The 16,351-nt window shown below is 33.8% G+C and overlaps 3 protein-coding genes across 3 annotated transcripts; 1 reads left to right on the top strand and 2 right to left on the bottom strand.

Annotated features, from left to right (window-relative positions):
• The first annotated feature begins 3,412 nt into the window (after positions 1-3,412).
• On the top strand, positions 3,413-4,642 carry LOC111887818 (glycine-rich RNA-binding protein 4, mitochondrial). Its single transcript, XM_023883965.3, has 4 exons — positions 3,413-3,635; positions 3,949-4,017; positions 4,116-4,222; positions 4,333-4,642. The coding sequence occupies exons 1-4, from the start codon at positions 3,491-3,493 to the stop codon at positions 4,465-4,467; spliced, it is 456 nt and encodes a 151-aa protein (XP_023739733.1). The 5' UTR covers positions 3,413-3,490; the 3' UTR covers positions 4,468-4,642.
• Positions 4,643-5,206: 564 nt separating this feature from the next.
• On the bottom strand, positions 5,207-8,550 carry LOC111887817 (choline-phosphate cytidylyltransferase 2). The gene is made up of 8 exons (XM_023883964.2): positions 8,219-8,550; positions 7,704-7,817; positions 7,487-7,582; positions 6,871-6,913; positions 6,591-6,746; positions 6,421-6,501; positions 5,706-5,816; positions 5,207-5,631 (listed from the first exon to the last, which is right to left on the bottom strand). Exons 1-8 carry the CDS (start codon positions 8,368-8,370, stop codon positions 5,443-5,445), a joined length of 942 nt encoding a protein of 313 aa, XP_023739732.1. The 5' UTR covers positions 8,371-8,550; the 3' UTR covers positions 5,207-5,442.
• Positions 8,551-14,180: 5,630 nt separating this feature from the next.
• Positions 14,181-15,374, bottom strand: LOC111887808 (uncharacterized). The gene is made up of 2 exons (XM_023883954.1): positions 14,921-15,374; positions 14,181-14,845 (listed from the first exon to the last, which is right to left on the bottom strand). The coding sequence occupies exons 1-2, from the start codon at positions 15,372-15,374 to the stop codon at positions 14,181-14,183; spliced, it is 1,119 nt and encodes a 372-aa protein (XP_023739722.1).
• Between the last annotated feature and the right edge of the window lie 977 nt (positions 15,375-16,351).

Genomic DNA, 16,351 nt, shown 5'->3' with positions numbered 1-16,351 from the left:
AGCATAAATGCTTAGTGAGTTCCCCAATATACAACTTACGCACATACGCCTTTCCAGGCCCGACCTTCCGGTCCATGTGTCTCAGGGGACTTCCGTCCCTGCTGGGTAAACCTTCCGGCCTTACCCACGCCGACCTTCCGGTCCATCACACATCATATCGCCTTCCGGCCCATAACATATTGCCTTCCGGCCCATAATATAATCGCCTTCCGGCCCATAACATACATAGCACATATAACAAATAACTTACCACATATAGCATACATGTCGCATATCATATCCGACCTTCCGGTCACACAGTCAAACCCTTCCGGGTACAGTATAGTGAGAAGACTCACCTCGTAAATGCTGAAAGCTAGCAACTCCTGAAATCACGCGTGCACAATCCCACGAGCTACAACCTTCCTATAACATCACATATCTCATTAACACTCATATCTTCTAAGTGTGACTATCCCTAAGAAGTCAGACTTAGGTCAACTCTGGTCAACGGTCAATGGTCAGCTCGACCGGACTCGCCAAGTACCATGGCGACTCGGCGAGTCTAGACGTCCTCCAACTTTCTGAGATTCCTTATCTACTCGTCGAGTACCCTCCTCGACCCGACAAGTTACCCTTGAAAGAATCGCGGGGCCACCCCAACTCCACTCGCCGAGTCTGAAGAACAACTCGGCGAGTCCCAGTAAAGCTTCAAGCTACTCGCCGAGTCTGAAGAACAACTCGGCGAGTCCATGCCATGCAGACGAGCACTGCTTCCTGAATTTCGTATGGTCCCGAGATATACAACCATGGGACTTTCTGGACTTCTAAACATCTCATTACTGGGGTATAAACGTTTGGGTAATAACATAATAACCCATCCAATCACTAAATGGGTTTCATAAACCCTAATTTCATAAACACATCAAATAACAGAAGGGAATCCGAAATATTACCTGGAATATGCCCTCTCTGTGTCTCCAACCCGCAGAACTCGAATCCCTTGCTGTTCCTTTAGCCAAAACCCTTCTCCTCTTTGTCCCACAACCTCTTCAAGCCCTAATATCCTCCAATCTTGCTCTAGATGCCCACAGCCGTTTAGGGTTCCTCTCAATCGACTAAAAACGGACAATGACGGCATATAAGATCATTATATACGATCCAAAACCGAACGGTTAGGGTTTCTGCTGAACAGCGTCGACTCGCCGAGTCCATATCTGGACTCGTCGAGTCCAGTCGCGGACCCGCGACCAGGTCTGCGATCCTACTCGGCGAGTCTAGGCTCCAACTCGCCGAGTCCCCTCTCAACTCACCCTAAAAACATAATTAAACAATACCTGAGATTTCGGGCTGTTACACTTTGTCTTTCTTTTCAAATGTCTACTTCAAACAATGCTTCCAACCCAATCCCTTCTGACTCTTTCTCCCTCATGAACTTATGTGGGAGGGTTATTTGTGATGGTTCGAACTTCAATGATTGGATTCGAAACATCCGAATGCCCATTCGCTATGAGGACAAAGAATATGTCCTAGATAAAGAGCTTAAGGAGATTGATGTAAACACTGCTACTCCTGAACAAATTGTTGAACATAATACTCATGAAAGAGGCGCGACAGAAGTGTCGTGTATCATGATTGCTACCATAACTGTTGAGCTACAAAAGTCCTATGAGGACTACTATCTTTTTTGAAATGTATCAAGATTTGATGGAAAGGTACCATCAAAGTGCTAGGCAGGAAAGATATGAAAGTATCGCCTCCATGATTACAGCCAAAATGAAGGATGGAGAGTCCATCACGACGTACTTGCAAAAAATGCAAAGGTTCGTGGACCGCTTGCTGAAGTTGAATGTTAACTTCGATGAAGACTTGACCATAGATATTATTTTACACTCTTTTCCTTCTTGTTATGATCAGTTTCGTATGACTTATCATATGAACAAGGAAGAGGTCACTCTTAGCAAACTTCAAGGCCTTTTGAGGACTGCTGAAAGTAGTCTAAAAGGTAAATCTTTTGTACCTACTCCTACCACCACTGCCCCTGTCTTGGCAATTGGACAAGGGAAGGGAAATAATAGGAAAGCTTCCCTGAAGAGCCACAAGGGAAAGTCCCATGTTGGATCCTCTTCTAGTGGGTCCAAAGGTGGTCTTGCTACACCCTCCTCCAATCCAAAGGAAGCAGAGTGCTTCCATTGTCATGAAAAAGGGCACTGGAAGCGAAGCTGCCCCAAATACTTGCGGGACATAAAGGATGGGAAGATCAAGCCCACCTTTGCAGGTATATACACTATTCTGTCTAATAACTCATCACATGTTAATTCTTAGGTCTTTGATATAGGATGTGGTTTTCACATTTGTTCTGATTTGCAAGGTCTAAAAGAAAGTAGGGATGTGGAGCACGGGGAGATGAACTTGATCATGTGGAATAGGAAAAAGTAGGCTGTCACCAAGATTGGACTTTACTCTTTATTGCTTAGTAATAGTTTAAAATTAGATTTGAATAATTGTTGCTACTCGTCTGACATGGTGATGAATATTATTTCTTTTCACAGTTTGTAGGAACAAGGTTTTACCTTTTCTTTTAATAATAAAATTGGTGGTTTTAATGCTTATTTTAATGACGTACTTTATTTTGAAACATTGACTTGTAATGATATATATGAAACTATGATGGTTGTAGATAACTTAGGAAATAATGTGTTGCATATCGATTCGTCCAATAGTTTGGATAAAGCATGCTTATGACATTGTCGTCTTGGACATGTCAACAATAAGCGCATAGCCAAACTCCAAAAGGATAAAGTATTGGAGTCATTAGACTTAACATCGGATGACACATATGAATCTTGTTTGCTTGGAAAGATGACCAAGTCATCTTTCACTGGTTCTTGTGCAAGGAAGTGAAAACCATTTTTGACATTATAATAAAGGGATAATGACTTAGGAGGGTAATAAGGTTTCCAGTTTGTCCGTATTAGGTCACTAAGGTTTTTTTGTGCGTATTAGACCAATATGGTTGTTATTACCGTTTAGAAATAGTCTTTTTACCGGTTTTAACCGGTAAAAAGACTATTTCTAAACGGTAATAACAATCATATTGGTCTAATACGCACAAAAAAACCTTAGTGACCTAATACGGACAAACTGGAAACCTTATTACCCTCCTAAGTCATTATCCCTATAATAAAAACATAAATAATAGAATCTAAAATTTTTATGTTTAGCCAAAAAAACAATTATTAGAATACAAAATTAATAGAATTTAAATAATTCATTAGTAGAATTTGAATAATTTAATTCTTTTGAATTCGTCAATCTTTAACCAAACATATTTTTTCACTTGAATTTTCATTTCAATTCTTCCAAATAGTTTTGCTTTATAAAAAAATCATTGAATTTTTATTTTTTTAGTACCATATCCTCCTCGTCTTTAAACCCTTTTTTCCATTAAACCCTGTTGACGACATCAGTCTCTAGATAAAATCCGGGTACTCTTGAATTCGCTGTGGCAATGTCAACAAGCGGATGCTTCATCAGACCCACAATCGGAACAACATCATCTTCTCCATTTCCAAATCGTTCGCTCAATCTCAAATCCTTCAACCTACGTGCTTGTTTCATCGAATACCCACTAGCTAGCAAAATCATTGTAAGAAGTAAGTCGCATCTGCTCAATCTCTACAAATATATGTACACTTGTGTATCGATATTTGAATCTATGTGCTCAATTCACATGTTAACTATCAATTCGTCGATAAACTTGTTAATTTACAATGACGCTATTCAAAATAACTACTGTTACATCAGAAAATTTGCAAATTAAGAGCTCCATCGTTCCAGAAATTAATAAAAATTAGGTTAACATGAAATTCATTCTGTGACCATATCTAATATTAGGTTTTGGATTCTTTCTATGCAAGTGAATCAGGTAGATATATGTATATTCTAACTTTCCGATTTGAATCATAGATTTATCGTACTCTACAAGTGAAAGCTGTTTAAAGGAACAATTTTCAAATTTTGGGGAAATAGCTGAAGGTATGTATGCTTATGGTAGTATCTGATTGAAGTAATTCGTTTTGAATCTTTAAAAATCAAAAGTTAACTCTTTTTGTATGATCTTGAATTGTGTGTAGTTAAGCTTATTAAGGATGGAAATACAAAGAAATCAAAAGGGTATGCGTTTGTTCAATATACAAATCAAGAAGATGCCATGAGTGCCCTAGAAACCATGGATGATAAGGTTTTTTCTTTATTTTTAATTTAACATAATTTTTAAGATAATTAAACTTAAAATCCTTTTTCTTGAGTGAAATTATTATAAAAACATTCATAAATTGACTTGTTTTGCAGCGCCTTGATGGTAGAGTAATATTGGTGGAATTGGCGAAACCTATGAAGGGTAGACAGCTTGGCTACCCCAAAACTTCTGGACCGCCTCCGGAATCAACAATTCCGGCTCAATCAGAATCGGAATCAGAATACTAATGGCCATGGAATTAGAAAGTTTATTGGATTCAAAAACATGGAAAGTCGTGATTAATAATTTGATACTGCAAAAAAGTTTATTAGATTCGAAAACATGAAATTAGAATATTCAACATAAACCCAAATTTGCAAAATAACCTTATTATTATATATATACTAGAGTAATTTACACTAATGGCCCCTGTGGTTTGAGGTAATTTATACGTTTGGCCTCTTAACTTTTTTTTTTTTTTTTTTTTTTTTTTTTTTTTTTTTTTTTTAACTCAGGTCATTATATGTTTTTGTTGCGTGTTTGATCTGTTTGACTTAAAAAGACTATTACATCTTTATTAAAATCTTTTATAATTACGATTGAGAAATAATAGTATACTTTTAGGTTTCTAATTTTGGCCACAATAATATATGTTGGCAAATTTAATCTCTATGTAGAAAATAAATTATAAAAAGTATTATTGTAAGTTTACAGAAAAGGTCCATGAACATAATCATTTTTATAAAAAACGGTACGTATTTTTAAAATTTTAGTATGTTGATAGATTCAATACATATGTAGAAAACAAAAATTACATAATTTACAAAAGAGGTACATGTGCCGATTTGTTTTTTACAAAAACAGTCCATATATTTAAAAAAAAAATACAAAATATTTTTTACCTAATAGAAAATTACAGATTACACCATAATATCACCCTAGTTTTAACAATATAAGGTATTGGTAAAGCAATAATAAAGCAAAATATATACAATTTCACCATGTATACATATAACTAAACAAACAAGCCAATAGTTGATGGCCTTAAAACAGTTTCACACACATTCAAAACCTGTCCCACACAGAATCTTCATATTCATATTTTTCATTATTACATAAACTTATATATTTTTTTTTTAAGAAAAAGAAAAAGAAAAAACCTACATCATGAATAGTCAATAACACCATGTGAATGTGATATGAGCTACTTTACATATAAGAAATCAACTTGACTGTTTTGCCCCTTCAACTTCAACTTCACCTCCATCTGAATAGACTTCTTCTTCAGTGCTATAATCGTAATAATACTCCTCTTCATCTTCTTCATCTTCCTCATCTTTCTCATATGTCAGTTCCCCTGCATTTCCCTTGTTTTTCAACTGTTCTTGAATCCGATCTCTTATTGCTGTCCCCTATATTTTATTATTATTTAATTATATTAGAAATAAATAAAAAAGATTTGATTTTTTTTTTACAAAAATCTCACCATTTTATGGCAACCTTCTTCAAACATTTCAAGAAAACCAGCAACCAAACGATCAGCATTCTCCACCCACAGATTATGATTCATCCCTGCAGTTTTTGCTACTATGTGGATCTGCAATAAATAGCAACCTACTTTCATTTATTTCTATATTATATTTAATTTTTTTTTTCTATTTATAATATTGTGCTTCCGATGATTTTCCACATTGTACTTTTGAAAAATCTATGAAATTGTAGCACTGTATGTTAAAAAAAAAAAAAAAAATCTTAGGACATTTTAAAAAAAGTTGAGGGCTTTTTCGTAAAAGAAGTAAAAATCTGAGGGGTTCTTTTGGAAAAAAAAAGTTGAGGGTTTTTCCCGAAGGAATTGTCCAAAACTGGAAATTACAGGTAATCTGCTAAAAGGGCCAAATCGGAATAAATAGAAAAATGCAAGGCCTTTTTTATGAAAAAAAATAAAGTTTGAGGTTTAATCCATAAAAAAATAAATAGCAATCTAAATTTCATTTAATTGTTTAATTTATTTACAGCATTCTACTTTTAATATTTTCTTATTAATGATACTTTGGAAAAAACTACTCAATTATAGAAATGGAAAGTTGTATTTCAATTTTTCAAAATACAATGTTGTAACAGGAAAAAAAATGAAAGTAGAATGATATAATAAATAAATAAATAAATCTAAAAAATTTCAAAACAAGAGAACAAAAACACACCTTCTCTTCCACCTTTTCTTGTTGCTTCTTTACTTTTTCATGGAGTTTCCTTAAACTCATGTTAACTCTCAACCTCTTTTCCTGTTACACATTAAAACTTATATATCAACATAAAACAATAGAAAAAAAATACATATATAAAATATTCAAGTGTGAATTAAAAAAAATACCTTCACATAACTAACACCAAGGTCTTTTCTTGAGTAACCTCTATCCAAATTTCTCATCACATAATTATTATAATCTTTCACAATTCTCATGATTATATCTGATGTGGAAATTCCTTCTGTTCTTTTTGTTTCCTTAAATCTTCCAATTGATTTGACCTAAACAAAACAATTTTTATTTTTACTTATAATCAATAAATTCCACATGTAACCAACAGTTTATAAATAAAGATTAAGCCTTTCCACTTGTTTTGTGTCATTTTATCTAAAAATTTGAACTTACAAATTCATAAACATCGTTTCCTGCTCCACTTGCATCAGCGTAACTGAAAATTTATGAAAGCAAAAACAATTAACACATCACATAAACATAAAAAAAATAAAAACAAATTAAACTCATTTTGTGGTATTTTTCTTAAAACAATTACAAGATTCAATATTATTGGCACATGTTTTTCATATTTTTCCACTTCAATTTCCTTCCTATAAACTTGCCTTTAACTTCTAAGTCACTGAAAATCACCCATAACAATAAAAGGGAACAAATTTCCTGAGTATATGTTTTACAACATAAGGTCAACTGTACTTTCATAGAAGCAATTGACAGGTGGACATAACATATTCACATGAATAACATGTCTATTTTTAAGGTTTTAAGTTTAAAGAATCACATGTCCTATATTGTACTTTAAAATTCTCTTCACATGCATAACATGCTAATGTTTCGAGATTAAGGAATCACATCTAATTTACAAACACAATTTTATGACTAGTATATAGAGAAATAGAGATTTTTGTGAACTTTTTCATCATGTATGATGTACCCCTTCAAGATAAAGAACATCAATGGGGATTTGAAGAACAAACTGAATAAAAAGTTTAGGGTAAGTTGACCTTACGGAAGAGAGTCATGAGCCACATAGTCAATCTTATGTTTATCTATAAATTCCTGATTCATAACCCAAGGGGCATCTGGGATAACTTCATCAACCCACCTGCATACAATAAAAAAAAGGATCTTTCATCTTTCAAAGTTCAAAATTCAAAGTTCAAACCAAGTTAATTAAGAAACAATCAAGATTTTTAGTGAGTAGATTAGGATTAGATCAAACATACTTGCAATGGCGAAGGGATTCATATCGCTCTTTGTCAGTCATGACTGTTTTGCCCTTTAGGCTGTGGGTGACCTCATCATTACAGCATCCAACCAACAGATAAGTATTTGGAAACCTGATTTGAACATCACAGAAACATTGAAGTTAAACAATCGATCATTAACCCTATGAATGCATTAGTGATGTACATGGAGATCTCCTATATTTAGTTCTACTTGACTCAAGCAGTGTTTTGAACAACTCAATTGAGTTCACGATTATCTATCCCCATGTTTCGTGTTAACTTGTTCGGAATCAGCCATGGATGAAAACTTCCCGATTTATCCCAATTTAGGGCCACTATATCCACACAACGCCAATGAAAGGCCATAATCGAAGTAAAATAACAATTGAAATCCCCTGAAGAAAAACTAACACCGGATCGCATGAAATCAAAACCATCACACGATTCCGTTAAGAAACAAAACATGCAATCAAATTCATCGACAATTATGAAAGGGTAACTGATAATCTTACGATTTCTTGGCTTGTTCAAGGGAACGAGCATGACCGAAGTGGAAGAGATCGTATATGCCATCAGCGTAGACACGAACGGGTCTGTCTGTGGGAGGATCGAGCATCCAAATAGTCTTTTTATGGACCTTATTCTTCTGTTCATCATCCTCCATTCCACCTTTCTCCTTCCTTTCTCTCTCCTATAGGATCGCCTTCCTTGTCGGTTTCAGACAGATTTGGGGAATCGGAGATGCGTTGTAATGGAAATCAAGAGCCTGCAACTTCTTCTGGGGTTGAATTTATATATACACAAACATGTCCGTGGATCTGTTTCTTCTACATCATGCTAAATCTATGGGCATGGTAAATTTTAATTATAGATCTACAAATAATATTTAATGATTTTTCTTTTCTAAGTTATTAAACTAGCCAAAAATCTTTACTTATTTTTAACTAAAAAATAATTTTTTTTTTCAAAATATAGTCATTAAAATTGTTAAAATTGCAGCTGATTAAAGTTGTCAACAATTTTGTATAAGTTACCTGTGATTTTAGCTTTTAGTGGGCTATGAAATCGGCCCAATAATAAGTAGGTATAAAAAATCATCAATTTTCAGATATTTTTTCTACGAAATTGCAAATGGCTAAGAGCCACGTACAGTTTTCTTGTGCTTCAACTGTCCTAGTAAAACATGTCATTTTGACTACAATTATGTACTTTTATTACAATTTTATACATTTTGACTACGATTTATGACTTGTTGACTATGATTTAGTATATTTTTCATTAGTCTTTATATAAATGTAAATGTAAAGAATAAAAATTATTACCCACAATATCAATATCAATGTTTTTTTCAATGTATTTTTAACTATATTTGAACTAAAATAATATGCTTTCTAGTAAATATTTCTCGTTGTGGTTGTAATTGGTGGAAACAAGAGATTTGTTGATTATCAACTAAGATGTGTTTAGCATTTGGATATGGTAGAATGTTGAATTTCGGAGTGAGATATTCGAAGAATATTAATTAAATTGAATTTTTGTGCTTGGTGAAAAATAAAACTGATTCTGTTTGATATCTTAATATATCTTTCAAACAATTAGCGATCCATCAAATCGATACAAACATAAATCTGGACAAGTAAATAATGCTCATACATAATTTATGGATTATAATTTTTTTATGAAATGATTATTTTAAAATAAATTGTATTTTTTATGCAATAATTATTTTAAAATAAATAACAAAACCATGTACCAATACCAACACCTCTCCTAGAGGTTCCAGGATCAATTTTGAAAAAAATAAGAACCAACGTGATCGGTTACAGTTCCAATTCCACCACTCGAAGTACAATCGTTTCCAATTAAATTAGTCGGGTACTGCGTATGTTCACCCCTAGTATTTATACCAACCACAATAACAATTTATATAATTTTGTCTATATAATATGAAAGCTCTTCTGATATAGTTTTAAAAATCCATGAACACCATATTTAAAACAAAAAAGATAACTCTAGTTTTTATTAGCGCAACAATCAAAATTAGTAATAGCAATAACGGTGTCTAATTTGCTTCAAGTCCAAGTAACTCAACTTTGGCAGCTGTAGTAATAGCTTCATTATTGGACGCCTAGGCCATTTTAAAAAAAAAAAAAAAATTCAAAGCTTTGAAGCAGCAATAGTGAAGAAACTCTAGGCTTTGAGATAGAAACACCATAACTTTAAGTAGCATCAAGCTACAACCTAATGTCTGCAATGATTTTGCTCAGATCGACCATAACAACCAACATCTACATATACGTAAGTGGAGGCACATATAAGATTTTGCTCAGATCAACCATAACAACCAACATCTACATATACGTAAGTGGAGGCACATATAAGGTTCCGTTAATTGCCAACATTAATGTCCCTTGGCCTTTTTGGCTAACATTGATTGTTTTAACAACTTAGATATTCCCACATTTATTGATGAACAAGCCTATAACCTAAAACAGTGTTCTAAGAAATATTGGCCCTCTTCATGACTTCTTTAGTAGGATATGTTTTAGCCATTGCTTTACGGTTTTAAAGAAAATGAGAAACGACCTGTGATACGGAGACGAGTGGTAAATTATTCGGTGATAGAAAAGTTACATTTTTATAATGGTATTAATGCATTTTCTTCATAGAGATGTTTTCCCTTATTGTTGGACATTTTTATATTGTTTTCTTTTCAGGATGTGAGTTGTAAATATACAAATACTCCATATCACCGGTCGTTTTCGCGTTTTCATTAGAATTGTTAGAGGATGTTATGTTGCACGGTAACAAAGTTAGATCCTGCTAAAAAAATTCATGAAGAAGGCCCAATATTTCTTAGAACACAATCGTTTTCAAAACCGGTTTGATCGTCTATTCAACAATCAGTGTTGACCAAAAAGGCCAAGGGACATTAATGTTGGCTATTAGCACAACCTTATATGTTCCTCCACTTAGGTAACGGTGATATACTATCCTGTTATGGTGGTTTGTTAGTTGCTATGGTGAATTTGAGACCATAGGATTGCGGCTTGATGCCACTGAAAGCTCTGTTGTTGTTTATACCTTAAAGTCTAGAGTTTCTCCGTTATTGCTGCTTCAAATCCTCAAATTTCTTGTAAAAAATGGCCTATGCGTCGAACGATAAAGCTATTATCAAAGTTACCAAAGTTGAATGACTTGTTCTTGATATAGACCAGACACGGTTATTATTGATTTTTGATTGGTGGGCTAATGAAAACTATGACTTTCTTTTTTGTTTTTATATATGACTTCCATGGGTTTTTTTAAGACTATATTAAAAGAGCTTTCATACTAGATAGACAAGATTACATAAATGGTTCTAGTGGTTGGGAAAAAAATACTAGGAGTGAACATACGCGGGTACCCGATTAATTTGACCGGAGCCGATGGTGCTTGCAATGGTGGAAACGGAACTGGTCACATTGGTTCTTAATTGTTTAGAATCAATCTTGTAACCTCTGGACCTGGTAGCCTATTTTGTTATTTATTTTAAAATAATCATTTCATTTAAAAAAATACAATCGATAAATTATGCATGAGCATTATTTTGTTGTGCACTTTATGTTCGTATCTATCAGAATATGGATCATTAATTGTTCGTGCGTTTTTTATGCGTTTATCCAAACCAATGTATTATTTAAAAGATAATATTAATAATAAAATAAGTGAAACTTGAAAATGCACTTGATGGTTCTTATATGATGTGGATAACCATTCCTGTGGTTCTGTTTTATAGTTTTGTAAATCAACAAATCATTTTTTTAAATAACAAAATAAGAAACACAAACCAAACTAATACCTGTTTAATAGGAGTGAGCATAGGTGGGTAGCTAACTAAATTTGCAAGAATCGGAACCGGAACTTGTGGTTCCTTCAATGTTGGAATAGGAACCAGAACCACTTAAGGTGGTTCCTAAACTTCAAGAACCGGAACCGCATAAGGCGGTTCCGATTCTTAAATCGACAGTTCCGAGACGGTTTGGTTCCGAAAGCGGATACCCGGTTATAATGCTCACCCCTACTGTTTAATGTATTGCTCTTGAACCTCAAAAACTGATAGATATATTTTACTAACAAGCAACAGTTACCCATCGGTTTTGGTTCCATATACAATTCGGTTCCAGGTACTATATATATATATATATATATATATATATATATATATATATATATATATATATATATATATATATATATGGCACCGAAACTAACAAGTACCCAACTGATAACCTAGTTCCCCATTTTATGAACTGAAACTAAAATCATACAGTTCCACTGCTCACCCCTAAAAATACCACTACAAGTCATACTTTTTTTTTATACATGAACGATCCTTACGGTTTTAAAAACTTGCACATTGGGTTTTTATAGTTGTCATGGGAAGACTTTATTGTCCTATCGATATTGTATGCCACTTAGTTGATATCTTGCTAAGCCAAGCTAACTAAGGTCCTTGGATAATACTAAAGACTTCAAAAACAAGAGATCGGAACAAAGAAGTCTTCTATTACTAGAAGATAGTTTGATATCTTTACAAAACTATTTTGCATGATACTTTTTTCTTTTTTGATTTTTTGGAGCAAATGAGCTCCACACCTATTTATAGATGGTTTACTCCCCATGTCGAAAGTTTCTAGATATCCACAATATACATGACTATTTTACAGTATTCTTATCTTCTCCATATCTATGTACAAAGTTCCGTAATATTCTAAACTATTTGTCAATATCCTAAACAATTTAGGACGTTCTCCGGTATTTCAACTTATTCTAGAGTGTTTCATACTCTTCCAGGGACGTTCTTCTAGCGTGTTTCAAAACCTTCTAGAGTCTTCCAGAACGTTCTACAATCTTCCAAAGTCTTCTAGTGCGTCCTAAATTTGTCAAGAGTCAACATCAAGCATTCTTGATCACTCTAGTATTTCCAAAATTCTCTATAAACTTCAAGAAGAATCTCCTGTGACATAACATTATTAAAGAATAAGGATCAAGTGCTTGTGAAATTACTAATTTACCATTCTTTTTATATTCTTTTTCTTTAAATGATTTATGGGCATGGTAATTTTTAATTGTAGATTTACAAATACTATTTAATGATTCTTTTTTTAACTTTATATGACAAAAAATTTAGGTTTAATTATGTTTTCGTCCCTGAACTTTGTTGAGAATTGCTGATTTGGTCATTTTTAAGCTCCATAAAATAAAGGGAAAATGACTTACAAAAGTAATTTGTTAACATTTAGTCTTTTTTTTACCATTCAACTTATTGAACCTGTTCACATATTATCCTTGTGTAACACCCATAAAATTCAAGCCAATTTATAACTTTTTAAATCGTTCAAAAACCAATAATTATTACAAATTTGTTTTCAAAATGGTTTCATGTCAGACTATATCGGAATCAAATCATAAAAACATAAGGAGGTGCACGATCACGTCTTCGCCTTCCAGCGATCATTAGAAGTACCTGAAACATAATCAACAACTGTAAGCCCGAAGCTTAGTAAGTTCCCCCCCAAAATACCAACGCCATAAAAATATAACCATATCATAGCAAACAACATGCATAATGAGCCATCAGCCTGATTGGACCGCCTCGCAGGGCCATCAGTCTATCTGGACCGCCTCTCAGGGCCTTCAGCCTATCCAGACCGCTCGTCAGGCCTTCGGCCTGACTAGTACGCCCTAATCGGGTCTGCAATCTATCACATTTTTCTTTGCCTTTAGTCATTGATGTGACATTAATGACAAACAACTGAGAACAATCGATAACTTCCTCCTCCTCAATTTCACTAATATCATCAGAATCATCTTCGATATCAACATAATTAGATTAAGAGTCAGATTTCAAATTCTCAGTTCTTTTCAAAATCTTTATTTATTCATTTTTTGTCAAAGTATCATTTACAATATCTACTAATTCATCAACACTCAGACATTCTTCAATTTTAACAACACCATAGGCTAATCTATTATCTGGTACTTTATCGAATTCAACAATAGTTTGTTCACAATCATAGGATATAGATTAAATTTTCTCCCTTTCAAATACCAAAAAGGGAAAAAATTTCCTATGTTGGTCCTTGCTAATATCCGAAGAATGATGTAATGTTGTTAATTTTCCATACAATCTTTTGGCAAAGTTATAGTATATGTTTCGCTGTTTTAACAACATTTTAACTTCTGCATTCAGTCTATCCCTATCACACATCAAATTAGTTATCTGCATATCTAAGTATTTTATTTTTATTTTCTTCAAATCCAATGTCTTTTGGGTTTCTAAAAGTTGTGTGTTTGACTTCTTAGCATCATTACTAGCAGAAATAAGTAGACCGGTAACGTAAGTAATGGCTGCATCAAACTCAGAAAGTATTGAATCATATGCACTAGAGGAAATATTAAAAGATTGTAAAAGAGAGCGTACCTGAGAAGTCATTGGTGATAAGATGTCGAAACAAAGCATTTCCCATTTATTTTCTCTTCCTCTTCATCCTCATGCATAGCGAACATTGCTCCATGGGTAGGATTTTGCGCTTCTTCATCATCTGAGCTAGATGACGAAATCTGGTATGTACCTTCGTCTTCATCCATACCTTTGGCCACCAGTGATAAACCTTTCGCTTTAGCATGCACCTCTTCCAGTTTTTCGACATCGTAAGCCTCATCTTTGATCTTACTTTTCTTCTCGTCTCTCTTGCTCAGCATGCAGTCATTCTCCATGTGATTTGATCCATTACAATAATGGTAGTCGAATCCTGAGTCTCCTTTTAGCCTTTTCTCCTTCTTCTCCTCATCAATACGAACTTCCTTCTTTTCCATCTTCTTCTCTTCACTCACTGTCTTCGTAGCAAAGTTTCCTTTTCCATCAGTTGTTTTTGACTTTGCATTAAATGACTTCTTAAAGAACCTCTTTACTCGATTGTTAGAGTAAAAGGCTATGGCTTCGTCATCTGAATTGACAATAAGACCTTTATCCTCAGAATTCTCTTTCTCAACACTTTCTTTCTTAGCTTCTCTCCCTGAAATCTTCGATACAAGAGCCAGTGGACCACCAATACTGATTTTCGACTCTTTAGATATTTCATTCACTTCGGCTTCTTGAGTTTTCAACAAATTGTAAAGATCATTCAAGGTGAAATAATCAAAACCTTGTTAAGTCTTCACCATCAGACTAACATTCATCCATTCTTTGCGAAGCCCCATAATGAATATGAGATTAAACTCCATAGTCGACCTGGTGATTCCATATCGATTGCACTTGTATATGAGCTCGTTCAGACGATCATAATACAATTCAATGGATTCACTTTCTTTCTGTTTGAACTCTCTTAATTCCACCAGACAATGTTTCACTGAATTGATTTTGGTCTTCTCACTACCTTGATACTTTTCTTTTAAAGTATCCCAAATTTCTTTGGCACTTTTACAGCTACGTACATAATTGTACACAACTAGAGGAAGAGCACCTCTTAATTCACGCATAAATTTCTTCTCGTTCTTCAACAATCTCTCAGATTTTTCATTGACATTGTGATTTGTTGAAGAATTTCCAATGTTCGGAACAACAGCAGGAGGACGAACATCATCGAGAATACAGTTCCAGAGTTCTTCATCTATACCATTCATCTAGTCTTCCATATGATCAACCCATTGATCGTAGAATTCAGGAATCAACATAGGAATTTTGGTTGAAGAACCAAGCATATGTCACACCCTCGAAGTAGATGGCGGAAACGTCCGGGGGCTTGTGCGTGACTTCATCCTTGTAGTATCATCACATAGTATATAATTGAAACATAACATTATCATCATCACACATGTAATATAACAACACACATTGTTTACATCGAGTATTTTGTTTAAATATTACATGCCAAAATAGTTAAAGTATGATGGAACAATATATAACAAAACATCCATTAAACTTGTCACACCCCCGAACCGTCAGATACAACGGTGGAAACGTCCGGGGGCGGGTGACGTCATGCGTAGAATCACAAAAATCATATCATAGCAATCAAAGTAAACACATCCATTACATTACAATATAATTATTTACATCTGTTTGAAAACATAGTTTGTATACATCAATACTATAACAAAAGAAAAAGACGTGACTCTAAAATGCTCCGTCTTCTCCAAAAGCTGGCAAGGTACCTATCTATTGTTTCCCTGAGAATATAAGCGGTTTGAAAGAATATCAGCATAACAATGGTGAGTTCATAATGTTGATTTGTAGTGAAAACCATTGTTATCAAGTTCTGAAAAATGTATGCATGCTTTCCATGAAAATCCAATATTTTCTAACATGTTTGTTGATTACTGTATGCATAACCTGTTCCGTTTGAAAACCCTGGCTACCACTAGTATGTAGTGAATGTTCTTTTTGAAAACCCTAGCTACCACCAGTATGTATAGTAGTTTTATTACTTAAAATAAAACCAAGTGATGTATCCCTGGAGTGCCCTCCAGTGTATTGCGTAGTAGTTTTATTAATTAAAATAAAACTAATGAAGAATGAAAATCCCATAAACAAAGGTTAGTTTATACTTATTATGAGTCGTATAACCATGCTAATATGAACGGGAACCTCCTTGACGTTT

This window comes from Lactuca sativa, chromosome 2 (genome assembly GCF_002870075.4).
Source record: "Lactuca sativa cultivar Salinas chromosome 2, Lsat_Salinas_v11, whole genome shotgun sequence".
NCBI classification, from domain to species: domain Eukaryota; kingdom Viridiplantae; phylum Streptophyta; class Magnoliopsida; order Asterales; family Asteraceae; genus Lactuca; species Lactuca sativa.
Note: the sequence above shows the minus strand (reverse complement) of the source record. Positions and strands in the feature narration are given on the sequence as shown.

Excerpts from the sequence above, each read along its gene's own strand:
- LOC111887818 (XM_023883965.3), top strand. The coding sequence starts at position 3,491 with ATGTCAACAAGCGGATGCTTCATCAGACCCACAATCGGAACAACATCA. Across the intron at positions 4,018-4,115 it reads TTTTGGGGAAATAGCTGAAG|TTAAGCTTATTAAGGATGGA; the intron begins GTATGTATGCTT and ends AATTGTGTGTAG. Across the intron at positions 4,223-4,332 it reads TAGAAACCATGGATGATAAG|CGCCTTGATGGTAGAGTAAT; the intron begins GTTTTTTCTTTA and ends CTTGTTTTGCAG.
- LOC111887817 (XM_023883964.2), bottom strand. The coding sequence starts at position 8,370 with ATGGAGGATGATGAACAGAAGAATAAGGTCCATAAAAAGACTATTTGG. Across the intron at positions 7,818-8,218 it reads CTTGAACAAGCCAAGAAATC|GTTTCCAAATACTTATCTGT; the intron begins GTAAGATTATCA and ends TGTTCAAATCAG. Across the intron at positions 5,632-5,705 it reads AAGAAGGTTGCCATAAAATG|GGGACAGCAATAAGAGATCG; the intron begins GTGAGATTTTTG and ends AATAAAATATAG.
- LOC111887808 (XM_023883954.1), bottom strand. The coding sequence starts at position 15,374 with ATGAATGGTATAGATGAAGAACTCTGGAACTGTATTCTCGATGATGTT. Across the intron at positions 14,846-14,920 it reads CAAAGAATGGATGAATGTTA|AAGCCGAAGTGAATGAAATA; the intron begins GTCTGATGGTGA and ends TGAAAACTCAAG.